Raw genomic sequence first — 26,825 nt, 5'->3', positions numbered from 1 at the left:
GCGAAATTGAGGATGCTATTTCAAGGCAAGAGATGGACATCTGAAAAGCAATTAGACCTCAAAAAGTTTGCTAAGAGACTTCAAGGAAGTCTTCCAATAATAGCTATGCCACCCACTCCCAAAAAAGATAGTAATTGCAATAATTCACACTTCCCAAATAAATCAGTCACTAACAATGTGAGATCCCTCAGGAGAGGATATTGCTTAGGTCCGTTCTATCCTCTTCCAGAGACAAGAAATCTATATATACTAACTCCCAAGTCTTGCTACTCCTTATGCTTTCCAGATTAGCTGTATGAGATGGTATTACATTCCTTAAGACAAATTAAGCACAGGTTGCATGCTTCTTACACACAACTACTGCTATCCTGAGCCCATAGAACCTATTCCATATCAGCACCTGAGTCTTCTCTTGGTCCAAGTAGCTAAAATCATAATGGAGCACTTTTATGATAGGCTTTTGGTAGAATCAACTGCCTTTTAACCTCAAAGAGGATCATTAATACTGTGACACAGCACCCTACTGCATTCCACCATTTGCTATTACTTCAACAGCAGAGTGTCAGCTTGAGCTTTCCAGGGTCACTTTCTTTTTTCTTGGCCTTTATCACCAGCCACAGATATTCATCCTCACTTTACATTCTCTACCAACCATCCAAGGACAATCAAGGCTTGGTGCTACAATTTCACACTATCCAGGGTTGCAGGTGCCATCTTGTGTTGAATAATCTTGCTCCTTATGCATCTTATTTTCATGCCCTCCATGAAAACCATCAAAGTTGCAAATGCTCTGCAGTTAAGTGACAGGGCATACACATTTCCTCTCCAGTAATAAATGATAAATTCATAACTATTTGGTGCAAATATGTATGGCTGGCAGGCAGCATCCAACGTGGTGCCTGTCAGAATTAAGTCTTTGTTTCTAGTCCATACTTGAAACCAAGTGCCATAGCTAAGGTTTTAGAGCTTATTGGTGACAGCCTACTTCAAAGCTAACAATCCCAACTTGTAGGTAAAATGCCAAGGCTATTGGATAATGAGTTCTCTACTAACAAATGTGAAGAGTAACTTTTGTGGCCATCCTCCTTCTGGAATAAAACTGTTCCTAAGCACTCTCAGCTGGAATCAGTGTATAACACAAAAGGATTGCTCAAATTTACAAAAGTTACTATTTGTAAAGCAGTTAAGCAGAAGATACATATTATCCCCTTCTTACCTTTCTACTTTTGGTTCTTCTTAACCACAATTATGGATGAAATCATTGAGAGGATTTGCTATGACAGCATAGTTCTCAAACTTTGGATCACAGCCATCAAATCCTAGAAAAAGTTTTCACTTCCTGATAACTTCCAAAGATATGATTAAGTGACAAGGAAGCATATTTATTTTCTCAGGGTCAGTACTCACTTCTTGACAATATACTATATGACGAGATTCTACAGAACTGGCACTTGTCACTGACAGTGTTAGAGCAGTGGTTTCTCATGAAATCTAATACCTCCAGTATTTTTCCTCATGTTCTCCCGTCACCTTCCTCATCTATGAAAACAAGATATACTAGCATAGACAGTTAATGCAACCAACTACCTTTTTAAAAAAAATCAATTGGGGGGCGGCCAGGTAGCACAGCGAGTAAGAGCACCGGCTCCAGTGTTGGGATGACCTGGAGATCGAATCCCAGGCTCAGACACTCAGCACCACACCCAGAAATAACTGGCCAAGTAACCTTGAGCAAGTTACTTAACCCCGATTGCTCAAAAATAAAATAAAATAAAAAATATTAAAAAAAATTTAAAAAAAGTAAAAAAAAATCAATTGGGAAATGTGCTGAGACTGGTAAAATACTTTTGGATAGGTGAAAGTTATCTTTTCCTTATCATCTGGTGCCACGGGGAACAAATAATATACAGGTGTACAGAAATAACATGAAATGACTGGCTGAAAGGGAGACAGTTTTAGAGTATTCTGAACTTATGGTATGGTATACTGATCCACCTTCATTCTCTTATGTGAAGTCGAACACTCCACATATATCCTAATCTTCCACGTTTTCTACTACTTACTATGCACTATAGCATACAGACCACAGAACTTTGAAATGACAATAACTAACAACTACTGGCAATGGTTCCTGAGGTTCATCTCTGAGAGGATAACAATCTAAGATTATTTCTGAAAAGTTAAATAGTCCCCAAGATAGAGTGTATGCATTGCTCCTTTGATACTTTCTATATCCCACTCATGTTCTGACAATTAACCAGATTTCACACTGAGACTCTTTCTCAGATTATCCTTCCATAATTCTGTTGTACCCTAACCCAAATCACATGCCAGCTGATTTGGTGCCCACCATTAAGGCCCTTTATATTTGTCTTTGTCTCTATCCTAAATCCTGTAACTGCTAGTAATAGCTTAAAGGTAGTCCTTAAACAGTAGTCCTGGGTAAAAGTAAGTCACCCAAGGCACAGTCCCATGCTCTCTTATCTTTCCCTAAATTAGTACTTCCCTAAAGTGACCACCCTGTTCTGGGATGCTGACCAAGCAAGGTCCCTACCCAGACCGCTAACCAAGCAGGGTCCCGTATATCCTCCACCCAGAACATGACCCTGGCCTGGTCTATGACCCTAGCCTGTTTTGGGAATTCCACTCCCCCTGTGCCCTCCACCCTATACCCTCCACCCTGTGCTAGGAGGGACCCCTATCACAAGAAAGGTTGCAACCTTGGACCCTTACACCATGATTCCCAAATTAGCCCTGAGCTATAGATCCAACCAATGGCTGTTCTTGGCTTCTGTATGTCATTGCTTATGCTAGCTCCCCTCCCCAATTGTGATTTTTGCCTTTATAAGCATTGTGTGGTCCCTCATTCAGGACTGCCTGATTTGAGTGTATGCTCCCAGGCAGTCACATGCTTAATCAATAAATCCACAACTAAATTTACCTTTCACCCAGGCCTCCTCTCTCTCTTATTCTCTTCACAATAATTCAAACGCTGGAGAATCTCCCACTCTCAAATTTTCTGGATTCACGGGAATTGAAGGATTCAGAGCCAGTGAAATCTGAATTATCAGGGTATTCAAGCACTGAGCCCCAGTTTACTGCCTGTGGTCCTGGGCCAGTACTCTAAGCACACTGGAGGTGGTTCCAGTCCACACCAACACTCCAGAGTTAACTGCCTTGTCTGGACAGAACAGAGCCACTGTGTTCACCTTTCACTCAGACCTACAAGTGCCTTAGTAAGTCAATGACAGAGTTAGAAAGAGATTACAAGACTCTCAAATTATACTCTAGGTTGATATTCTACATACTACTAAGAGGCAGCCTGGTATATAGACCACTAAAAGTAAGAAAATCTGGATTTGTATTACAGCTTTTCCAACTACTAGCTGTGTGACTATAATAAACATTCTTGAACTCTCTGAGCTTCTGTTTCCTTATCTGTAAAATGGACATAATAATCCTACTTGCAGTACCCCCTTCATGGGGGTGTTCTGAGGAAATTACTCTATTACAATATGAAAAGTTGAGTTCTCATCATCATCTTTATTATTACTAAATGACATATTCCAAAATTAATATGAATTCCTTACCACTCCACTTCTGAGCATAACTTGTAATGTGTAAGAGTGTCCATGAGTTGCTGCAAGGTGAGATGGAGTGCATCCATGATCATCCTGAGCAGAAAGATCTGCTCCATTCATTATGAGAGCCTAAAAATACACCGAATCTTTGATTACAAGGTATAGTCAATGTTGATACTTTTTGTCTCCTAAAAGTATTAATTGATATTTTCATAGATAATACTAGCATTATTATAAATAATGTTTAAAAGCTAGCACATAGGGGAGACAAGATGGTAAAATGGAGACAGAAATTCAGTCAAACTCTCCCAACATTCCCATCCAAACAATCTTAAAATGACATGTCAAATTGAATTCTGGCACAGCATAGCCAAGAAAAGGTCAGGGTGAGACATTTTTCCATCCCAAGAGAACTTAGGAGGTTGGAAGGAGAGGTCTGATACCAAGGTAAAGACCATTCCACAGCACATAGTGGTAGGTTTTGGAGATGGCTGTGACAGTAGCAACATTCATAACTTTGGGAACTCTCAGTCAAAAGATGTTCAGGGCAGAGAAAAGCACTAGCACTTGCAGCTACCAGGAAGCAGAGGCCCTTCCTGAGTAAAGACTAGAGCACAGACCAGGAAAGCAGTGACCACACACCTCTGTCCAGATCATACCATCCTGGAAGCACCAAAAACTTACAGACCCCCATAACTAGGTCTGAAAAGAGCAGTGTGAAAAAGCCTGAAACTTAGAACAGCATCATGTCCTTCCTCCCCCCAGGTAAGCAGAGCCCAATTTTAACATAAAGTTAAAAGTCAAGAAACAGGATTACAAAAAAAAAAAAAATCTGACTATAATCAGCCACTGTGGTGCCAGGGAAAAGCAAGCAAAAACCCAGAAGAAGACAACAACATGAAAACAGCTACAACCAATGCCTCCAAGGAAAAAATATATATTGGATACAAGCCCAAAAAGAATTACTGGAAGAATTAAAGAAAGCAGTAAGAGAGGAAATTTTAGGAAAAGAAATGAATGATGCAAGAAAATTATGAAAAGAGATTATAGTAAAAGAGGTACAAACACATACTAAAGAAATAACACCTTAAAAGACAGAATTGGCCAAATTGTTTAAAAGCACAAAAATTCACTGAACTCCTTACAAAACAGAATTGGTCATATGGAAAAAGAAGTACAAAAGTTCACTGGAAAAAATAATTCCTTAAAAATTAGAATTGGGCAAGTGGATGTCCATAGGACATCAAGGAAGAAGAGAGAAATGGGGAGGGAGAAGAAAAACGGTGAAAACTGTCCCACATAAAAAAGGCACAAAAGCAGGAGCTTTTTACAGTGAAGGGGAAATTGGGGCGGGGGGGTATGATAGGCAATGCTTGAATCTCACTCTCATCAGAATTAGTTCAAAGTGGGAGGAACATACATACAAACTTAGTCTGGTATAGAAATCTATATTACCCAACAGGGAAACAAGTGGGGAAGGGGATAAAGTCAGGGTGGGAGAGTGATAAAAGACAAGACAGATTAGGGAAGGCAGTAGTCAAAAGTAAAAAAAAAAAAACTTTTGAGGAGAGACAGGGTAAAAAGAGAGATGGGTAAACAGAAAAAAAGGGAAAATACAGTTAGTAATCATAATTATGAATATGAATGGGATGAAATCAGCAATAAAACAGAAGCAGATAGAAGAATGGATTAGAAACTAGAATATAATAATAAGTTTACAAGAAACACACTTGAAACAGAAGTTAAAATAAGGGACTGAAGCAGGATCTATTATCCTTCAGTTGAGGTTAAAAAAAAATGCAGGAGTAGCAATCATGAACTCAGCCAAAGCAAAAGCAAAAATACCCCTAATTAAATAAATAATCAGGGAAGCTACACAGACAATGAAGTAATATCAATACTAAACATTTGTGTACCAAGCAAGCAGAGCATCAAAATTCTTAGATGCACAAACAAAACCAATACAGTCAAAATTAGGAAGAAAGCAAGAAAAATAAAGAATTGTACAGCAAATTTCTCTGATAAAGGCCTCATTTTTCAAGCATATAGGGAACTGAGTCAAACTTATAAAAATAAGAGCCATTCCTCAATCGATAAATAGTCAAAGGATATGAACAGGAAGTTTTTAGAAGAAGAAATCAAAGTTATCTATAGTCATATGAAAAAATGCTCTAAATCACTACTGATTGGAAAAATGCAAATTAATTAAAATAATTCTGAGGTGTCACTTCATATTTATCAGAATGGTTAGCATGACAGAAAAGGAAAATGACAAATGCTAGAGAGGATGTAGGGAAACAGGGACATCAATTCACTGTTAGTGGAGTTGTGAACTGACCCAATTTTTCTGAAGAGCAATTTGGAACTATGCCTAAAGGGCTATAAAATTGTTGCGTACACCAACACATATTACAAGTAGGTCTGTATTCCAGAGAGTTCAAAGAAAAAGGGAAATGACCTTTGGGTAAAAAAATATTTATAGAAACTCTTTTTGTAGTGCCAAAGAACTGGAAATTGAGGGGATGCCCATCAATTGGGAAATGGCTGAAGAAGTTGTGATATGGAATATTATTGTGCTGTAAGAAATGATGGTTTCAGAAAAACCTGGGAAGGTTTACATGAACTGATACAGAAGGAAGTGAGCATAACTAGGAAATTAATATACATAGTAATAGCAGTATTGTAATGATAATCAGCTATGAAGGACTTGGCCACTCTAATCAAGACAATGATCCAATTCCAAAGGACTCTTGATGAAAAATGCTATCCATATTCAGAGAGAAATAACTGATGAAGTCTAAAGTGCAGATTTTTTTGCTCTTTTGGGGCAACATTTTGTAACATTTCCATATTAGTATGGAAGTATTTTGCATAATTTAACATATATAATTGATATCATATTGTTTGTCTTCTCAATGGGTAGGGGAGAGCCTGGAGGGAAAGAATTTGGAACTCAATTTTTTTTTAATTGATGTTAAAAGTAAGTAAATAATAAATTTGGAGAAAAAAAAGAAAACTAGCATACATTCTCTTATGCTCTCATTCTTTGTGTATATGTGTTTGTATGTATATATAATCACAAAAAATACTATAAATATTTTTAAATATAAGGTACTTTTCCTCCCTTTTTGATCTCTTTAAGGTATAGGTCTAGTAGCATTATCACCAAATCAAAGGTCACAGGTTAGTAATCTTTTGGGCGGAGTTTCAAATTACATTTCAGAATAACTGGACCATTCTGATCCAACTGACAGTGCATTAAGGTGCCTGATTTTTCTTGGTGCCTCCAACATTTATCATTTTCTTCTGTCAACTTTTCCAACTTGATGGGTGAGAGGTAAAACTTCAAAGTTGTTTTAATGTTCATTTCTGTAATTATTAGTGATTTGAAACACTTTTTTCATACAGCTGTTAATAGCTTGGATTTCTTCATTTGAAAATTGCCTGTTCATATCATTTGATCATTTTTCTATAGGGGAATGAAAATTTTAATCCATTTCTTATATATCTCGGAAATGAAACTCTGATTTATTAGAGAAACTTGTTGCAAAGGTTTTTCCCCCCAAGTAACCTGTTTTCCTTCTAATTTTAAATTCATTGGTTTGGGTTATGGAAAAATCTTTTTAATTTTATATGACCAAAATTGCCCATTTTATCTTCTGCAATCCTCTCTATCCTTTGTTTGGTCATGAATTCTGCTCCTATCCATAATTCTGAGAGGTGATTTTTGCCTTTCCCCTTTCTTCCTTTAAATTTTAGACTCAGATCATTGTTTATCTGTACTAGATATACATAAGGCAAGCTCTATAGCAGACCATTTGGTTACATGTTGAAATCTAGGAAATAGACATTCTTCATCTATTTGCTTAGTCTTTCCTGCATGGATGTACAGGCCAAACTACTTTGAGTAATTATAGCTTTTGAGGAGGCTCTGCAATGTCTTTGGCTTAAATGTAATCACTCAATGTTGTCCACAAACAAGAACATCTTGAACATCTTGCTATCTACAGGGAATCTCTTCTCTAACTGGACTCCTGGTTGCATCTTCTTCATTACATTAGCGAATATTTCTGATAAGTATATATTTCCCTATTTTATGTGCCACTTAATATTTATTATCAGAGAGTCATTGATTTCATATCATCTAAGAATCCCAAATGATCTTGATAGATGAATGGTAGAAATTTTACTGTAAAAGAGCCTGTAAGATGGCATTTTGTTCTACTGAAGAATTTTTTCATAATCAACAAACAATATACACAATAAGATTTTATACTCTCTAGTCTTTGGCACTGTCAACTGTTTTAGGATCAGAAACCAATATGGTTTTATTAATATAAAGGACAGTAAGGAAGATGCATCATTACCTGCTTTACCACTGTATCCTAAGAACCACAAAACCTTCCCATTCTCAGTTCTGCCTACTGATTTTCCTGGTTTCCTTTAAGTCTCAACTAAAATCCTATCTTGCACTGGAAGTTATCCCCAATCCCTCTTAATCCTAGTTTATTCTCCCTGTTAATTATTTCCTATTTTATTCTATCTGTACCCCATTTATCCTGCATAAAGTTTACTTTGTATATATTTGTTTGCCTATTTTCTCCCTCATATTGTAAGCTCATTGAGAATAATGACTGTCTTTTGAATCTTTTTATATCCTCTGCATTTAGCACAGTGCCTGGCACATAGTAGGTGCTTAATAAACATTTACTGTTTGAGTGATCCAACAATTATGTTGTTCCTATTAGAATATGAAGTCTTTTGAGAGCAAGAACTGCTTTATTTTTATATTTGTATCCCTAGCACAGACTTTTGAATATACTAAACTCTTACTAATTTTTTTCATTTATTCATTAATTCTTTCCTTCTTTTAGTCAATTATAAGAAGGTAAAGATGTAATCCGCTGTTGAATATCCCTTGTGAAAGCCTGTTTACTTCCTACTAAAAGTTTCATTGAGGTTGCCCTAACATGTGTAGATAGCCTTCATAAATATTTTATATAAAATAGGTTGATAATTATTAATGCTTACTCAATTACCTGTTTTTATATAAATTACAAGATTTTTCCCCTTTCCTTTGGTATCTTTTCCCCCTTCAGATGCCTTACATCTGAATATCATGTATATATGATACATAAGTCCTTCAATGCCCTCACAATTGTTTAATCTCCAGTATGTGTTTCCTCTACATAAACTTGGCCCAATCTAACAGGTTTTTTTTTTCCATCTTTGTTCTATTATTGTCATTTCTACTTCCTCGAGAAACATCTTAGGGATTGCAATGTTAGGGTATAAACAGACCCTAACAAAACATATTATTTAATAATAAGTGGTTGAATAAATTGGGCATGTTGAACCTAAAGAAAAAAGGCTTGATGAAAGAAGTGTGAGGGGATTAGGATGAAAACTGTCTTTGAGTATCTATAAGATAATAGATATAGAACTGGAATGGACCTTAGAGGCTATGGAGCTCAGTCAGCTCAATTTACAGATGAAAAAATTGAGGTTAAGTGATTTGTCCAGGGTCACAAAACTAGTAAGTGTCTGAGACATGATTCAAGCTCAGTTCTTCCTGTCTTAGGGTTTGGGGCTCTATCCACTATACCACCCACTTGCCCACAGCTATCAAAAGAAGGATTAGACTTGTTTTGCTTGAATCCAGAGGACAGAACTATAAGAAACAGGTCAAAGTTTTAGAGAGAGAAATTTAAGCTTGATACAAAGGGAAAAAATTCTACCAATTTTAAGCCATCCCAAAGTGAGGTAGGCTTCCTGAGAGAGTAGTGGCTTCCTCTCCCTTAGATGACTGCAAGCAAAAGCTATGTGTCCACTTGTCAGGCAGATTTGTAGAAGAAACTCTTTTTTTATATAGGTTAGATCAGATGGTCTGAGGTCCTTTCCAATTCTGAGATTTTGTGATACTGTCATTTTTTACATTTTCATCTGTATCAAAAGTAATTATTACCAAACTCAAGGAATTGTGGAATTGAATCCTGTAAACTAAAAGGAAACAAACAAATTAATTTTAAAAATGCAAAAAAAAAGTAATTATTACCTCTGATCTTATCCCCTTCCCAGAATATTTTCAGATGTACTTATTGCTCTCTAACAGCACTCTCCTTCTTTTTAATTGACTTTAATTCCCTTTACAAGTTGTTCCTTTAGGATCATTTTGAGGTTAGTATTCTCTCACATTAGTCTTTTTGGCAATCAAATAATTCAATTCAAATGGCTGTATGATCTCATCAATGTGGGTATTCCCTCCATGGACACAAATCAAAACCAAGTCATGTCTGCCCATCCTGTGCAACTCTTGTCGGTGTTCCCCACTGTTTGCCACAAAGGGTCCATCCCACATACTGGAGATCCTTCCTTGAGTTCTCTTGACATGTCAAGGAATCCAAAAGAACATCCAGCTGTCTATCAGCTATTCCTAATCTTGGTTCCATAACCAGGTCTTATTCTTTTTTAATCACACATTACTTTCATGATATCACTTGTCATGCTTCTCCCTTGTAAATCCTCACTTGTAATGAGTTATAGACTGATCAAATCTACCATATGCTTCTGTACTGCAAGGTAATACTCAGTTTCAATTCCTTTGAGGCTGTAATGTGTCATGACTCAAATCCATACAGTAGAATATTGGTATTAAAAAGTCCGATTTTTATTTCTAGGAGAAGCTTAAATTCATTAAAAGAATTTGGCAATTTCTCAAAGGCAATGCAATTAATTCCCTTCCTCCTGTTAAATTCTAGACCAAATTCATTGTCCATTTGTAATGTCTGCACAAGAAACACATACTGATGAATGAGCTTGGTAGGTTGTACATTTACCTGCGAATTATAGTCTAGGTAACAAATTTTCTTCATCTACTTGGTTGTTTCTTTAAGGAAAGCAAGAACAAACTCTTTTTGAGTGATTATGGTTCTCATTTAAGAAGCTCTACAATGTTCTAAGGCTTAATGAAACCAGTATGATGTCATTCCTAAATAGAACTCTATGGAAGACCTCACCATCTATAATGGTAATTTGAAGACCCCTTTTTGTATTGGCAAGTAAGCAGTTACTTAGCACTTAGTAACTAATCAAACCTCTGTGAAAGAAACAGAAGGCATGAGCCCCTGTTCCTGACGTAACAGGAAGGGGTTGGCTGAAACAGGAAGTAGCTAATGCTGTGTACATAAGAAAAGCCCCAGAAAGGCACAGTCAGAATTTCTTCAGATAAGAATCTGGTGGCAGAAGCTGTTCTGCTAGAGAGAGAATTGAGAACTGAGCCCGAATTTCCTGAGAACTTGTAGTGATGGAACTTCTTCTGAACAGGAGCCCAGGAGCCACCTCACCCCCAGGCTGGATAAGGTGATTCTGATTTTTTGAATGAGCTGCAGAAGACTGAGGAAGCATGACTGGGATGCAGGGACTTTGTCTGTTTGTGGCTTGGTTGAACCTTGAATTCCCTGGAGCAGAAATTGTGAAGGATTTGAGATGGACTGGACCCTGTGAACTTCAGTGTGGAGCAGGACCCACCCAGAGAGCTGGACAAGGAACTGGGAGCTGTCTGCCATTGAACCCAGGTGACAATCTGGTGAATACAGGTAGAATCTGGGACCATGGAAGGGGATCCAAGGAATCTGAGAACTGGCTCCAAGTCAAGATGAAAAGACCTCTCCATGTGTACTGAGTAATGATGAAATTGTAGTTTACTAGTGACCTAGGCAGGGGTGGAGGGTTTGTGTATGATACTCAGTAACTGATTAAGTTAATCTAGTGTGCCGCATGAGTAGAAGACTTTGACTACTGTACTTTGAGATGATTCTTTGTTCTAAATATTGTGACCACTTTGGTGAAAACTATGTGGCCATTTTAATGATAAGCTGTTGTGAATACTATATTGTGATTGTCTGTGATAAGTTGTAATGTTGTGAATGTTGTACTTTGATTTTGTGTGAATGCTTTGCTTTGCTTTGTTATGGAATAGAGTGTTCACTATACTGTGTAATCAGAACCTTAAAAACTGTTCACAGTAGCATTCTGAAAAGCTGCTCTTGCATGGCTTTACACCATCCTATATGGAATCATGCTTCAACCTGGATTCAATATTGGATCTCTTACATGACAGTAGCATATTTCTTTGGCAAGCACATACCTCTCTACCTTATGTTCCACTTGATATTAATAAGCAGCATGTCACTAAACAAGGTTATCTCTGTAGTTAAACTTTTCAAAGAATCTTTTATAATTTTGACATATGGATAGAAGGCACCCTTTTTTGAAGGAGAGCCTTTGAGGCAACATTTTGTTCTACCCAGTGCTTTTTTTATAGTTAACAACTGGTATACATAGTAAGTTTGTGAATTCTCTGCACCCTTCACTCAGTTATATGATAGTATAGGTCTTTAATAGACTATTATTTGTGAAAGTCTGCCTCTTCACTTCTAATATCTCAATTAAATATGCCATTGTTGAATGCATAAATTATTCTCAAAAATTATTTAGATGAAAAATGTTGGCATTATTTAGGTATGTGGGTCAATATTTACTGATTCACTCTGCATCTGCTCATGTAATCTTCCTAAATTTTTCTAAAACCTTCCCCTTCACCATTTTCTATAATAAAATAATATTCCATCACATTCATGTGCCAGAGTATTTTCAGCCACTCCCCAGTCAATGGGCACCTTTCTCATTTACAATTCTCCTGGTCACCACTTAATAAGGTCCAAAATTTTTTTTATAACTTTGGGATCTACACCTCCTTCAGATCCCTCAATGACATCAAAAATGTGTTATCTCCATCATGGGCATCCTCTGTGTATATTTGATCTAATTCAGCCTCTTTTACCCATCTTTGTCTTTTTCAGTGTTACTTTCATTTCCTACAAAAGCACACAAAGACAGGGAATTCAAAAGTGGTGACTCCACTGTCCTCAATGGTGAATTTTTAAAAGATAAAATCCTTGGGAGATCTTTTCTATCTTTTTTCTGTTTTCCTAATAGTTTCATCCTTAAATTCCCTTAAGATGACTTTGCTTAGCTAGTCACTCAACATTTTATTCAACATCCTACTATATAAGATTTTAAAATATTTATGCTCTAAACACTCATTGTCCTCAATTGCCATAGCTTTCCAGTAAAAAGAAAACAAGCCAAGTATTTGCTTACTCAACTGGTTTTTAGGCTTTTTTTTTTTGTCTCCTCATTATGGCAACTGATTTATCTCGGTTAAATTTCTATATGATATTCTTGTAATCAGTATAGATAAGCATTCCGCCATTTGTTTCCCATTTTAGCATCAGTAATGTGTAAATAGGTCTTTGTAGATGACAAAAAGATCTCTTTTAGAAGGAACCAATCTAGTGCCTAAATGGTCAATGATTTTAAAGTAGTGGAAAAGAAACTGAAGACACAGGTTGTGTTTACTTCACTTTTGCCCACTGAAAACAAAGTATCCAGAAGCAAAAAAAAATTAATTTGGGAAATGAATAGCTGGTTAGGAAGGCAGTGTCTGAAAATAAGATTTGGATTTCTGGATAACAGCTTACAATACTAGGTTGACAAATTTCTGGCCAAAGATGGAATATACTTAAGAAAAGTTGGTAAGAATCTTTGTAAATGTATTTTTGAAAAAAAAGAACCAAGGATCTTGTAAGCCTAATCAAAATAGTTTTAAACTAAAAAATATGGGGTAAAGAGTAAACTGTTTAAGTATAATCACAAAGTTAGATATCATAAGATAACATAAGGCCACAAAGAAACAAAATAGAATAGCAGTTGGGACACCTACAAATTCACAGTAGACAAAACACAAGAAAGGCAGATGTAAAACATATGGCATCAAGTGTCTACACATAAAATCTCAGAGTTTAAGCAGCAAACAAGAGGAATCAGGGATCCTAACAAATTTGACAATTTTGAGGGCAAATTTGATTTCATACATATCACTGAGACTTGGTTAAATGAAACCCATAGAAATAGGACAAGTAAAAGTTGTAGGCAGCACACGAGATTCAGGAGTCAACGACTACAGTAATGTATTGTTTGATAAACCCCCAGACCCTGGTTTTTGGGATAAGAACTCACTATTTGACAAAAACTGCTGGGAAAACTGGAATATAGTATGGCAGAAACTGGACATAGACCATTATCTAACACCATATACCAAAATCAAGTCTAAATGGGTTCATGATCTAGGTATAAAGGTTGATACTGTAAGCAGTCTGCTAAAACAAGGAATAGTTTACCTATCAGACTTATGGAGAGGGAATGACTTTATGATGAAACAGGAATTAGAGAACATTATAAAATGTAAAATGGATAATTTTGACTACATGAAATTGAAAAGTTTCTGTACAAATAAAGCCAATGTAACCAAGATTAGGAGGAGGTGGGAAATTGGGAAAGAATCTTTACAACCTATGTCTCTGACAAAGGACTCATCTCTAAAATATACAGAGAATTGAGTCAAATTTATAAGAATACAAGTCATTCCCCAATTGACAAATGGTCAAAGGATATGAACAGGCAGTTTTCAGAGAAAGAAATTAAAGCTATCTAGAAGCACATGAAGAAATGCTCTAATTCACTATTAATTAGAGAAATGCAAATCAAAACAACTCTGAGGTACCGCATCTCACCAGTTAGATTGGCTAAGATGACAAAACAGGAAAATGACAAATGCTGGAGAGGATGTGGGAAAACTGGAACACTAATGCATTGTTGGTGGAGTTGTGAACTTATCCAGCCTTTCTGGAAAGCAATCTTGAACTATGCCCAAAGGGCTATAAATACTTTCATACCCTTTGATCCAGCAATACCACTCCTAGGGTTATATCCCAAAGAGATCATAGAAATGGGAGAAAGACCCATGTGTACAAAAATGTTTACAGCAGCTCTTTTTGTTGTGGCAAAGAATTGGAAATTAAGGGGGTGTCCATCAATTGGGGAATGGCTGAACAAGTTGTGGTATATGCATGTTATGGAATATTATTGCGCTATAAGAAACGGGGAGCAGGCGGTCTTCATATTTACCTGGAGAGGCTTAAAAGAACTGATGCTGAGTGAGAAGAGTAGAACCAGGAGGAATTTGTACACAATTACAGACACAACGTATGTGTGATGACCAACTTTGATAGACTGGACTCTTCTCAACAATGCAGGGATATAAGTCAACCCCAAAAGACGCATGATGGAGAGAAAAACGTGCATCCAGAGAAAGAACTAGAAAGAACTAAATTTATATCCAGGTGGAAGCAAAATACCTGATCTTTTTCATTCTCTTATTTGATTTTATGTCCTCTTTACCATTTTTCATTCCAGCTGGTATAATCCATCCTTATAACCTGACCATTGTATAATGTGAAAGTATTTACAGATCCTATACTTGATTATAAGATGCCATGGGGGAGAGGGGAAGGAGGGGGACAAAATGTGAAATTCAAGGAATTGTGGAATTGAATCCTGTAAACTAAAAGGAAACAAATTAATAAATTAAAAATTGAATTTAAAAAAAAAAAATTGTAGGCAGGGAGAGCTCTGCAAATTAAGAAGCTATGTTCATGTGAGGAAATTGAAGATCCAGAGGGAAGAAGTATGACAATATTTGGGTGAAGGCCAAAGGAGGGAGAAACAGAAGTGCTTTTGTCACTAGAGTATGCTACAAACCATCTGGACAGAAAGAGGAAATAGATGAGGAGTTTGGGAAACAGATCAAAACTCTGGCATAGTTTTATGATATCATAGTGATGGGGAACTTCAATTAATAAAAATCTGCTGCAGTTCTCTCTCAGTCAAAAACAAAATAGCTAACAACTTCCTGACATGCCTTAGTCCTTCAAAAGGTGGAAGAACCAACATGGGAAAATTCTATTCTATTTTACAAAAAGAAAGGAACTGGCTACTTGGGGAATGGGAGTGGGATATGACTGCAACTCTTAGGTAAAGTCATCACTCCATGCTAGAGTTTGTGAGGGAAAAAAATATCAAGGTATGGCTTAACATACTTTAGATGTTTTTGTTGATTTTTTAAAAATTCTAAACTTAAACACCAAATAAAATAGCATTTCCATATATTCTAGGAGATATATACATATATAGAAACTAAATATCTCTACTACATAGAAGTTACTTTTCTATTTGAATAATTAAAAAATTCAATATATAATTTTCACAACTTTTCTCATGTACCTCAGATTTTGGGAAAGCAGACTAAAATTAGTTCAGAGGAAAGATAGGAGTCAAAAATTAAAATGATTCAATGGACATGAGGGAAGGAAGTGGGGGGTGGGGTGGAAAACACTCAACAATTCTAAATACACAAAGATAAACAATTCCAACTTGTAGGAAAAATGTAAGTCGCCTGAAGAGACCAGTGTACATGCAAAGGGAGAAGACCAGGTGTAAGGGTTATGGGATTTAAAGATCTTCCATGCCCCATTGGACTTGCTGACATAGCAGGAAGGGGTGGAGCAAGAAGAAGCGGAAGCCAAGCTAGAGTTCCTGCGGTGGCTAGCAGTGGCGGCGACGGCACCAGCAGCGGCAGTGGCAGCGCGAAGCCCTTTTTTGAGTCAGCCAGAATTTCTGCTGACTCCTGCTGAGGACTGCCAGGGGCTGGAGCTGCTGGGAGCACGCTTCCTGGATGCTGGGTGGTTGCTGTGAGTGGGGAGAGGAGGACCTTTGCCTGAGGTAGCCTGTTCTGTTTTAAAGGCTTGAGAATGTGGGTGCTTTCCACTTTATCTACCTGTGCCAATTTCATAACTACTCTGATGGCTTTCACTTTCTGGTTTTGGGACTCAGTCTTTTGGTATTTTAATAAATTTTCTAGCTTATTCCCCCATATGGCAAGTATGATATATTTTGTAATGGATAATTATATTAGCATATCTGTAATTTCCATAGGCATTGTGAATATAGCATTGCTGATACACCAGGTCAGATTTTAAAAATAATTGTACAATCTATGGAAGCAAGGGCAGGTAACAGTATAAGACAATGGCATAATATTTATAGTATCAATAATGCTAAAGCTCAGAATGAGATGAAACTGACAAGTGAAACTACTGAAAACAAAAAGGAAATTTTCTTTTAGCTCTACTGGGAGAAAAAGGACAAAAAAGGGGGTAGGATTTTTGCTTGGGGTGGAGAAGAAAAATAATATATGACAATAGAGAGAACGTGGAGCTGCTCAAATCTTATTTTAATTGTGGACCATAGAAATGACAGAACAAAAATATCTAAAAGGCAGCTGATACCCAAGATAAGCAAAGAAATAGCAAGAGAAGCCTAGTTGCTTTTGAAGAGTTCAAGGCACATGGCTCAGAGGAACCACACCCTTGAGTCCTGAAAAAAGTGACAGATATGGCTACTGAGCCATGTCAATGACATCTGAAAGATCATGGGGGAAAAAGAAGCACAAATCTAGAGATGGGCAACTGCTCTGATTTTCAAAGAAGGAAAGAGTCTGAAAACTATAGGTTAGTGATATTGGTTTTGATTGCTGGGAAATACAATAATGGTTCATTAAAGAGACAGATGGAGTACATCTAGAAATGGAAATGATTAAAGAGTCAGCAAAACATCATGAACATGTCAGACCAGGTTGACCTCATTTCCCTTTTTTGACAGTATTACTAACTTAGTAGATGCAGTGGCTATAATTTGCCCAGATTTTCGCCAAGTTTTTAATATAGTATCTCATACAATTCTTGTGGAGAAGGTAGAGAGATATGGATTAGACAATATTATAATCATATGAATTCAGAACTGGTTGGATAGCCAGACTCGAAAAGTAGTTGTTAATGGCTCAGTGTCAGTGTGTCTGGGGGTCTCTAATGGAACACCCCAGGTTTGGCCCTGTGCTGTTTAATGTTTTATCACTGACTTGGATGAAAGTATAGGTGGTGTTCCTCAGTCCTTTTTGAAGCCACACTAGTTCTTAGGTAGATGATCATCTTTCAGGTGAAGGATCAGCTCATTAAGGAGGACTCTGGTAAGAATCTTGACAGCAATGACTAAGACAAAGACACCCCTGCATCCTGACTGTCACAGGACACCTATTTCTTTTTCCTTTATTAGAGATGGATAATAAAGGCATCTTTAAACTCCTGGGGAATAACCTCCTCTTGCCACATAATCCAGAAAATTTCAGTCAGCTTTTGTATAAGCTGTGGACCCTACTGCCTTGTAAATCTCAGATGGAATAGAATCACCACCAGGTGCTTTGCCACATGAGAAGAGCCTAATAGCATTCAAAACTTCTTCAGAGGGATGGACTTAAACCTAAGGTAGATGGTCAGTGTCTCCAGTGTTGATTAATGATGTTCTGTTGAGAATGTTATGAAAGTGTTTAGTCTATCTCTCCAGGATTATGTGCTTATCAATAATCAATGTGGCTCCATCAACACTGAGTAGGTGAGATGCACCATAGGTCTTTGGCCCATAAATAGTCTTTAGGACATCATAAAAGCACTTTGGATTGTTACTATCAGCATAAACTGAATTTCATCTGCCTGCATCTCTCTAAGCTTTAATTGCACTTTACTAGAGTCAAATGCTGCCTTCTTAGAGACAGATGAACTGTATTACTGGTAAACCTTAAGGAATTCTCATTTTCCTTTTAGTAGCTTCTGAATTTCCCCATTATCTTTGTCAAACCAATCTTGATGTCTGCAAGTGTGCTGGTCCAGATGAATAAATGCAGTGCTGTACACCAAATTTCTGAAAGATGCCCACTCCTTTTCTGCTCCACTGTTGCCAACTGTGTGTTGGCTTAGCTTTCCCTCGGAGTAAGCCACAAAGTGTTCACACTTGAAAAGCACTCTGATCTGTTGACATTAAGTCTTCTAGAAGTCATCTTGCTTTGGGGCTGCCCTTTTTGTTGAATGTGAATATTTAGCTTTGAAAGAATAAGTTTATCATTGGTCTAGCACTTTGTCCAGCACATTGCCTTCCTCCCTCTCACATCCTGTCTCTTCTCCTTATAATGACACAGTCTATTAAATGCCAATGTTTGCTGTGAGGTTGGATCCATGAAGTTTTATTGTGTTTAAGTAAATGAAATATGGTATTGATAATGAGGTCATGAGAAGCACAAGTCTTCAGTAGTGACTGTTGCTGTTGCTGTTTCCAACTCCATTCCTCCCAAGGACTCCCTATCATGTCTGATAGTTTGTCCTCCTCTGGTATTAAAGTCACCCAGAATTACAAGCTTGTCCTTTTTTGGCACATTGATAATGAGCATCTCCAGGTCTTCATAAAATTTTTCTTTGACCTCATCAGGGTTTATCATGGTGGAAGCATAAGCACAAATGATGATGGCATGGCACTTTACTGCAAGTGGCAATCATACTGTCAGTCACCATCACTCACTGTTAACCACCTGTCATTCACTCTTTTGCTGACTAGATTAGTTTTGATGGTAAAACCAATGCCAACTTCACAGAGCTCCCCATCACTGCAACCTCTCCAGAAAAATGTGTATCCAGCTCTGACTTTGGTAATTTGATTGTCATTTGCCAACCTTGTTTCACTCAGGGCTGCTACTTGGACACGATACCTGTTGAGTTCTCTTGCAACAAGAGCTCTTCCCCTTTCAGCTATGATGATGATGATAAAAATAATAATTATTATTATTACTGACAGTATGATGTAGCAGTCAAAAAAGTGAGTAAAAGATGGGGTGGAGCCAAGATGGCAGAGTAGAAACAGAACTTCCCCACAGCTCTGGCTTCCACCTCCTCCAATAAATGTAAAAAATGACTCTAAACAAATTTTAAAGCTACAGAACCCATAAAGTGACAGAGAGAAACAAATCTCTTGCTGAAGGCAGCCCAGCAGGAAGGGGCCATCACAGCATGCTGGGAGCCAAGCCCAGCCCCACATGAACTGTGAGGTTTGGGCCCCAGAGCAGTCCCAAGCAGCAGCAGCCTGAGCAGACTTCAGCTGAGTGAATCACCAACAGCTGTGGGGTTTCCAGACTTCTCAACCCAACTCAACTCAAAGAGCAAGTAAAAGGACAGTTGGGACTTCTGCTGGAAGAGGGGGTCAGGAGAGTCTCTCCAGCCCCTGCTCCCAGGGAGAGAAGTGGCAGAGGTGAGGTGGCCCCAGCTATTGCTGCATGGCTGCCTCCAGAGGTCCTGGCCTGCAGATCACAGGGGGACCAAGCAACCATTCAGAGGGTAATTGTTCTTGCTTTGACCTGTTTGGATCTGGATCACAGTCTTGGGTGGAGGTCCTGGAATGTGTGGCCAGGTGCCAGAGCTTGTGGAGGCTGCAGAAAGGGTGCCCTTCTAATTGCTCTGGCAGCTACAAAAACCCCAGTAATTTGGGACAAAGCTCTCTCCATTCTGAAAGCAGAGCTCTACTGTGACAAAGAGTTCAAAAGTCAAGTAACTGACTGGCAACATGAGCAAGCAGAGGAAATGTATTCGTACAATAGATTCCTTTTTCAGGTACAAAAAGGATCAAAGCATGAAACAGGAGGAAGACAATAAAGTCAGAACTCCTACATCAAAAGCTCCCAAGAAAAATATGAATTGGTTACAGGCCATGGAGGAGCTCAAGAAGGATTTTGAAAATCAAATAAGAGAAGTGGAGGAAAAATTGGAAAGAGAAATAAGAATGATGCAAGAAAATCAAGAAAAGTGAGTCAACAGCCTGCTAAAGAAGACCCCAAAAATGCTGAAGAAAATAACACCTTAAAAAACAGACTAACTCAAATGGCAAAAGAGGCCCAAAAATCCAAGGAGGAGAAGAATGCTTTAAAAAGTCAAATTTGGGAGCGGCTAGGTGGCGCAGTGAATAGAGCACCAGCCCTGGAGTCAAGAGGACCTGGGTTCGGATCCGGCCTCAGACATTTAACACAAAAACTAGCTGTGTGACCCTGGGCAAGTCACTTAATCCCAACTGCCCTCCAAAAAGCAAAAAAATTTTTTTAAAAAGCCGAATTTGCCAGATGGAAAAGGAATTTCAAAAATTCACTGAAGAGAATAATGCCTTCAAAATTAGATTGGAGCAAGTGGAAGCTAATGACTTTATGAGAAATCAAGATACTATAAAACAGATCCAAACAAATGAAAGAACAGAAGGCAATCTGAAATATCTCATTGGAAAAACCACTGACCTGGAAAATAGTTCCAGGAAAAATCATTTAAAAATTATTGGACTACCTTAAAGCCATGATCAAAAAAAAAGTCTAGACAACAGCTTTCAAGAAATTATCAAGCAAAATTGCCCTGATATTCTAGACCAGAAGGCAAAAAAGAAATTGAAAGAATTCACTCGTTTGCCTCTTGAAAAAGATCCCAAAAAGAAAACTACTAGGAATTTTATAGCCAAATTCCAGAGTTCCCAGGTCAAGGAGAAAATACTACAAGCAGTCAGGAAGAAACAATATGAGTATTGTGGAAACGCAATCAGGATAACACAAGACCTAACAGCTTCTACATTAATTAATCATATTAATATGATTAATTAATTACATATACATATTAATTAATTAGTAATAAATCAATTAAGGGATTGAAAGGCTTGGAATATGATATTCCAGAGGTCAAAGGAGCTAGGACTAAAACCAAGAATCACCTACTTAGTATAATGCTACAGGGGAAAATATGGTCATTCAATGAAATAGAGGATTTTCAAGCAATCTTGATGAAAAGAACAGAGCCGAACAGAAAATCTGACTTTCAAATACAAGAAGATAGAGAAGCATGAGAAGGTAAACAGGAAAAATAAATCATAAGGAACTTATTAAAGTTGAACTATGTACATTCCCACATAGAAAAATGATAATTGTAACTCATAAGATTGTTCTTAGTATGAGGATAGTTGAAGGGAATATATGTGTACAAATATGTATACATACATAAATATGTATGTATAGGAGGGTGTATGTGTGTATAAATATATATGTGAGTATGGGCATATGTATGTTCATGTATACACAGACAGAGTACACAGGATAAGTTGAATATGAAGGGATGATATCTAAAAAATAAAATTAAGAGGTGAGAGGAATTTATTGGGAGAAGGAGAAAGGAGGAGATAGATTAGGGTAAATTATCTCATATAAAAGAGAAAACTGTTATAATGGAGGGGAAGAACAGGAAGGTGAAAGGGAATGGAACAACCTTATTCTCAATGAATTTGGCTTAAGGAGGGAATAACATACATGCTCAATTTGGTATCTTACCCTACAGGAAAATAGGTGGATGGGGGATAGGAGGGGGGATGATAGAAGGGAGGGCAGACTAGGGAAGAGGGTAGTTAGAAGCAAATATTTTTGAAAAGGGATAGGGTCAAAGGAGAAAATAGAATAAGTGAGGAGTGGGACAGGATGGAGGGAAATGTAGTTGATCTTTCACAATATGACAACTATGGAAATGATTTGGGTAACTGCACATGTAAAACATGTACAATATAAGAATTGCTTGTCTTTCCAGTAGGGGTGGGTGAGGAGGGAGGAAGGGAAAAAAACCTGGAACTTAAAAGTTTTAAAAACAAATGTTTAAAAAAAATGTGTTTTTTACATGCAACTGGGAAATAAGATGTAAAGGTACAGAGGTCCATCTTGCCCTGCTAGAAAGTTAGGGGGGTGATGGTAAAGAATATAGGGGAGAACGGATTGGGGGAAGGGGTATTCAGTGGGCTTGCTGTTTTGGAGTGGGGGTAGGGGAAAGAAGGGGAGAAAAAAATTGTAACTCAAAACCTTGTGTAAATGAATGTTGAGAACTAAAAATAAATAAATAAAAAAATTTTTTTTAAAGTAGAAGCCCCAAGCCACACTGATTAGTTCTCCAGTGAATGTTTTATGGGAGGAAATGCACAAGAGTCACACAGAATGAGAAGCCATGGATGAGCTGCAACCTATACTGTTGGGAGTAATATCCACATCAACGATCACAGATCAAAGTTAAATATGTTAGAAAAATATAACTTTGGGGCAGCTAGGTGACACAGTAGAGAAAGCACTGGGCCTGGAGTCAGGAAGACTTGGGTTCAAATCCAGCCTTAGATACTTACAAGCTGTATGACCCTGGGCAAGTCACTTGACCCGGTCTGCCTCAGTTTCCTCGTCTGTAAAATGAGCTGGAAAAGGAAATGCCAAACCACTTCCATATCTTTGCCAAGAAAACCCCAAATAATAAAGGGTCAGATATGACTGAACAATAATGTGCCTTTTTAGGATAAGATAAGGGAGATAGAAAATATCGATTACTATACTTATAATCAATAAGTACTACAAAAAGTGACTTGAGAAAACCAACATATAGAAATATTCTGTATCTATCCTTTCCTGCTTTTAGCCAAAGGAAGAGCGGTAATGGCTACAACCTTGTGAACTTCAAAAGGTCAGCACAGCAAACTATCAGAGGTCCAGGGGTGGGAGGAGCAAACATCTGCTAAAAGCAGACTCAGCCCATGGTTATGCCACAGCCAAAAGTAAACTTTCCATGTTAACATATAAGCTGCGTTTCAGTTTGAGTCCACCCCCCCCAGGGCCTGAGGTGACAGAGTAGATGGTGTGCTCCTACACATTGGAGGGAAAATGTGTGTGCTTCTGTTCTTGTTCTCTCTGAGCAAGGATATATAAACTTCCTTCTGTAAAAGCTCATTATGCTAACTGGTTAAATGAAACCAGGTCTTAACCACTGGCAGTTACCAGCAGAGACAACACAGTAGAATAGGGGCCTTTAGCTGACAGCATTAGAGAAAGTTTTCTCTGGCCCTTCAGGAGTGTCCCAAGAACCCTGAGGGGAAGCTGTAAGTAGCTCCATTCTGGGAGAGCAAGTCCAGAGTCTTGCTATATAAGGACAGTTGTTTAGGATTCAGTGACAGGACATGGGATAGATATTTTGTAGTAAGCAAGCATGGGCTTCTGGCATTTGTCAAAACATGCCACAAAGGTTGGGTCCTGTGTCTTACATCAAGTTCAATTAATGGAGAGTTGGTAACAAGAGCCCGTAAATAATGAAATCCCAAGAATCACCACCTTTAAAAATAAAATAATGAGGGGCGGCCAGGTAGCACAGCAAGTAAGAGCACCGGCTCCAGTGTTGAGAAGACCTGGAGATCGAATCCCAGGCTCAGACACTTAGCACCCACCCAGAAACACCTGGCCGTGTAACCTTGAGCAAGTTACTTAACCCCGATTGCTTAAAAAAAATAAATAAATAAAAATAAAATAAAATAAAATAATGAAAATTTAAAAAAAAAACATTACAATAAGATTCCACTCAAGTGAGCAGGTTCATTAATATCTTTAAAAATTCATTTAACAAGAATTTCTCTTTACCTGCATACAAGCATCCTGACCCCTGATTGCAGCAATGTGACCCGCTGTCCAACCTCCTGGGGTTACACTTGTGATATCAGCCCCATGCCACAACAACCAATGAAGACACTAAATTATAGAGAATGAAAAGGTTAAAATGCAATTATATCACACAGATTCTTCTAATGGAACTCAATAACAACATGTCAAAGATTCACCCCTTGGTGAAGTTTTATGGATATGTATCCTCATTACCTGACTCACTAAATCTTTCATGTTGCCCCCAAACCCTTGATTTTCATGTTATTTCAAAACTTCAAAAGATGTTTGATTTCATCTGTATGGGTACTCCTCTACAAGAGAGAATGCAATCCTCTATACCTTAGTAAATGGTCTTCATGAGCTGCCACAGCCAAAAATACTTATCTCATTGTGGCCAACCCTCTAGTGATAAACCTCTCTGAGCTTAGCTGAGACAACAGATGAAAAACACAGTTAACTTACTTAGTCTTACTGGTAAGACTTTCCTACTCATAGGACTTACCAAAATACACATTCCACTGTTATAACTTTCCAGAACTCAGGTTGCCCTCCACACCCCAATGAAGGAATGAAGAAGTTTAAGAGAGACACATTTCAACTCCACAAGCTTATTTAAACATACCAAATTTATCACTTATAGATTTTATTTAGTTTCATATAAAATATGATTGATTACTCTAAATCAGTGAAGTCAAATTTAAATAGAAAAGAGCCACTAAAGTACTCATAAGGATCCCTTCAGGCTGCATATTGACTTAGAAAACCACAGATAAACATTATTTGCTTTATTCTGTTTTTATTTATTTTGCTTAATATTTCCAAATTACATTTTAATTTGGTTCAGCTTCAGTCAGAATGTCGTGAGCTAAGCAGTTGTATGACACTTCTGTTCTAAATGATTGTCACTTATTTTTATAATGAAAGATTATATATTCCTAGTCACTGCCCTTGTTATCTCTAGACTCACTGTTTGATCTTGAAGTTTGTACATTTAAAAGTACTGCTAGAACTAGGAGAAAAATGTATACAAATAACAGCTTTGAAATACTTAAGAATTCTGATCAACACAATGACTGACATAAGGATTTCATGATAAAGCATGCTACCCATCTCCAGACAGAGAGATGATGGACTCAGGGTATAAACTGAGATGTATTTGGCGGGGTGGGGGGGTGCATGGCCAATGTAAGAATTTGGTTTGACTGTGCATATTTTCTACAAGTCTTACCCTATATACCCCAGAAAGTGATTGCTTTGACTGAGGGATCAGGGTACAAGCCAGCTTTCACCACCTGAAACCGAGGAGGTTGTAATAGAAGATTAAATAGAAACCTGGTAAGCCATTGGAGCAATGGCTCCTGAGAGGGTGATCTAATGAAACTTTCTGCAGCAGAGTTCCATAGGCTTGAGGAGCTCTCTGAGGACTTACTGTAACAAAGGCATCTAAATCAATTAAAGGCTCCAGACCAGAACCTCCCCTTGTCCTTTTTTAGGTGACTAAGATTGGGACTGGCCTCACAAACGTGAATTCCTATTGCAGCTGACTCCCTATAAAGGAGGGGAATAAAGTTCCTAAAGGGAATGGGTTTGATAGATTTTATCTATGTAACACCTCACCACCACCAAGGCCTGCACACCCTATGATCAGCTTGATTCAGGAGCATTAGATCCAGTCTTTTGGGTGAACCCAGATCTGAATGGTATTGGACTTTAGCTTTGAGTCTTCCTTAATACCAACTCACACAGAAATGGACAGATCAACTGGTGAAGATTAGGACAGCAGTTGCCATCAGGAAAAAATATTGATGTGAATGAAAACAGGTGGTCCAAGGATATGGGAAGGTGGCCTACATCCATTTCCCTCCCAGTGAGAATGACATCTTCTCCTACATGGAGCTTTGAATGTGGCTTCTGAAAACTGGGACTGAAAAAGCAATTGATCAAAAGCCTATGAGGATGTTAATAGAACTATTTCATGACATTTGGGAGAGGTACAGCAAAGACTGTGAATTGTTATTTATCATTTATTATATTGTTTGGAAAAATTATTATTATACTGTTTAAATCCAATTTTATGATTAGAGAACCTTCCTTCTCACCTTGGTAGTTCTGAGCCACCCATGCCTTTGTAGCCTAACTTAAGGGACTTCGGGGAAGACTCTGTCTAGGCTATTGCCAAGGCCAAGGTTCCACTTAGATCATTCTAGTTACAGAATCTCAAGGGGATCAGAAGCCACATGCCTGAGCTGTGTGTGAGAGGGGGAAGGGAACCCCAAGTATACAAAGGCTATTGGATAGAGTAGCCAGATTACTCTAATACCAGGGGACTATACCTGGATACAAAGTAGGGCCCTAATTTTCAGAAGGAAGTCAGAGATATCGCCTTGCTCAAGTCGAAGTAAGTGAAAAGCATTATCTGTAGGTCATAGTGGTGGCTAATCAGAGAGTATACTGTAGAAATGGACATTATGAGCTCTTGGAGGGAAGTACCAGTATAAGTCCTTTCAGCAAACTCTATTCTGGTCACTGTGGGTAGGGTCAAATGGAAACCCTTGAAGTTACCTGATCCATCTCATATAGTCAAAATCAAATAATATGAGGTCCCTGGAGGGAAGAGAATGAAAGATATTTCCTCTTTAATGATGGAGATGAAAGAGGCCAGAGTACTTTGCCAAACCAACTCCCCTTACCACATGGCAACAAGAAAGGCAGATGGTACCTGGCAGTGGATTACAAGGGAGCTGAACAAATTCATTACGCCCATCACTGTAGCTGTTCCTGATCTCATCTATGTGGTGGGCTAGGTATCCCAGGCCTAAGGGTGAATGGTATGGCCTTATCAACTTTAAGCTTTTTTTACTATTCCTGTGACTAAGACTAGTCAGGTCCAGTTTACTTTCACCTAAAAAGGAATTCAATAAACCTTTCCTGTA

General features: G+C 37.9%; 1 protein-coding gene across 1 annotated transcript in view; it reads right to left on the bottom strand.

Annotated features, from left to right (window-relative positions):
* Positions 1 to 26,825, bottom strand: part of ANKRD42 (ankyrin repeat domain 42) — a 100,972-nt gene that overhangs the window by 57,023 nt on the left and 17,124 nt on the right. The window contains exons 4-6 of the mRNA XM_069070955.1: positions 23,872 to 23,979; positions 22,599 to 22,664; positions 3,591 to 3,710 (exon numbers count right to left, since the gene is read on the bottom strand). Coding sequence (XP_068927056.1) covers positions 3,591 to 3,710; positions 22,599 to 22,664; positions 23,872 to 23,979 — 294 coding nt within the window. The remainder of the gene's footprint in view (positions 1 to 3,590; positions 3,711 to 22,598; positions 22,665 to 23,871; positions 23,980 to 26,825) is intronic.

Source organism: Petaurus breviceps, unplaced genomic scaffold (genome assembly GCF_028583685.1).
Source record: "Petaurus breviceps papuanus isolate PSGF00001 unplaced genomic scaffold, PetGlider_PUasm1.0 90823, whole genome shotgun sequence".
Lineage (NCBI taxonomy): Eukaryota > Metazoa > Chordata > Mammalia > Diprotodontia > Petauridae > Petaurus > Petaurus breviceps.
This window is presented reverse-complemented; position numbering and strand designations above follow the sequence as displayed.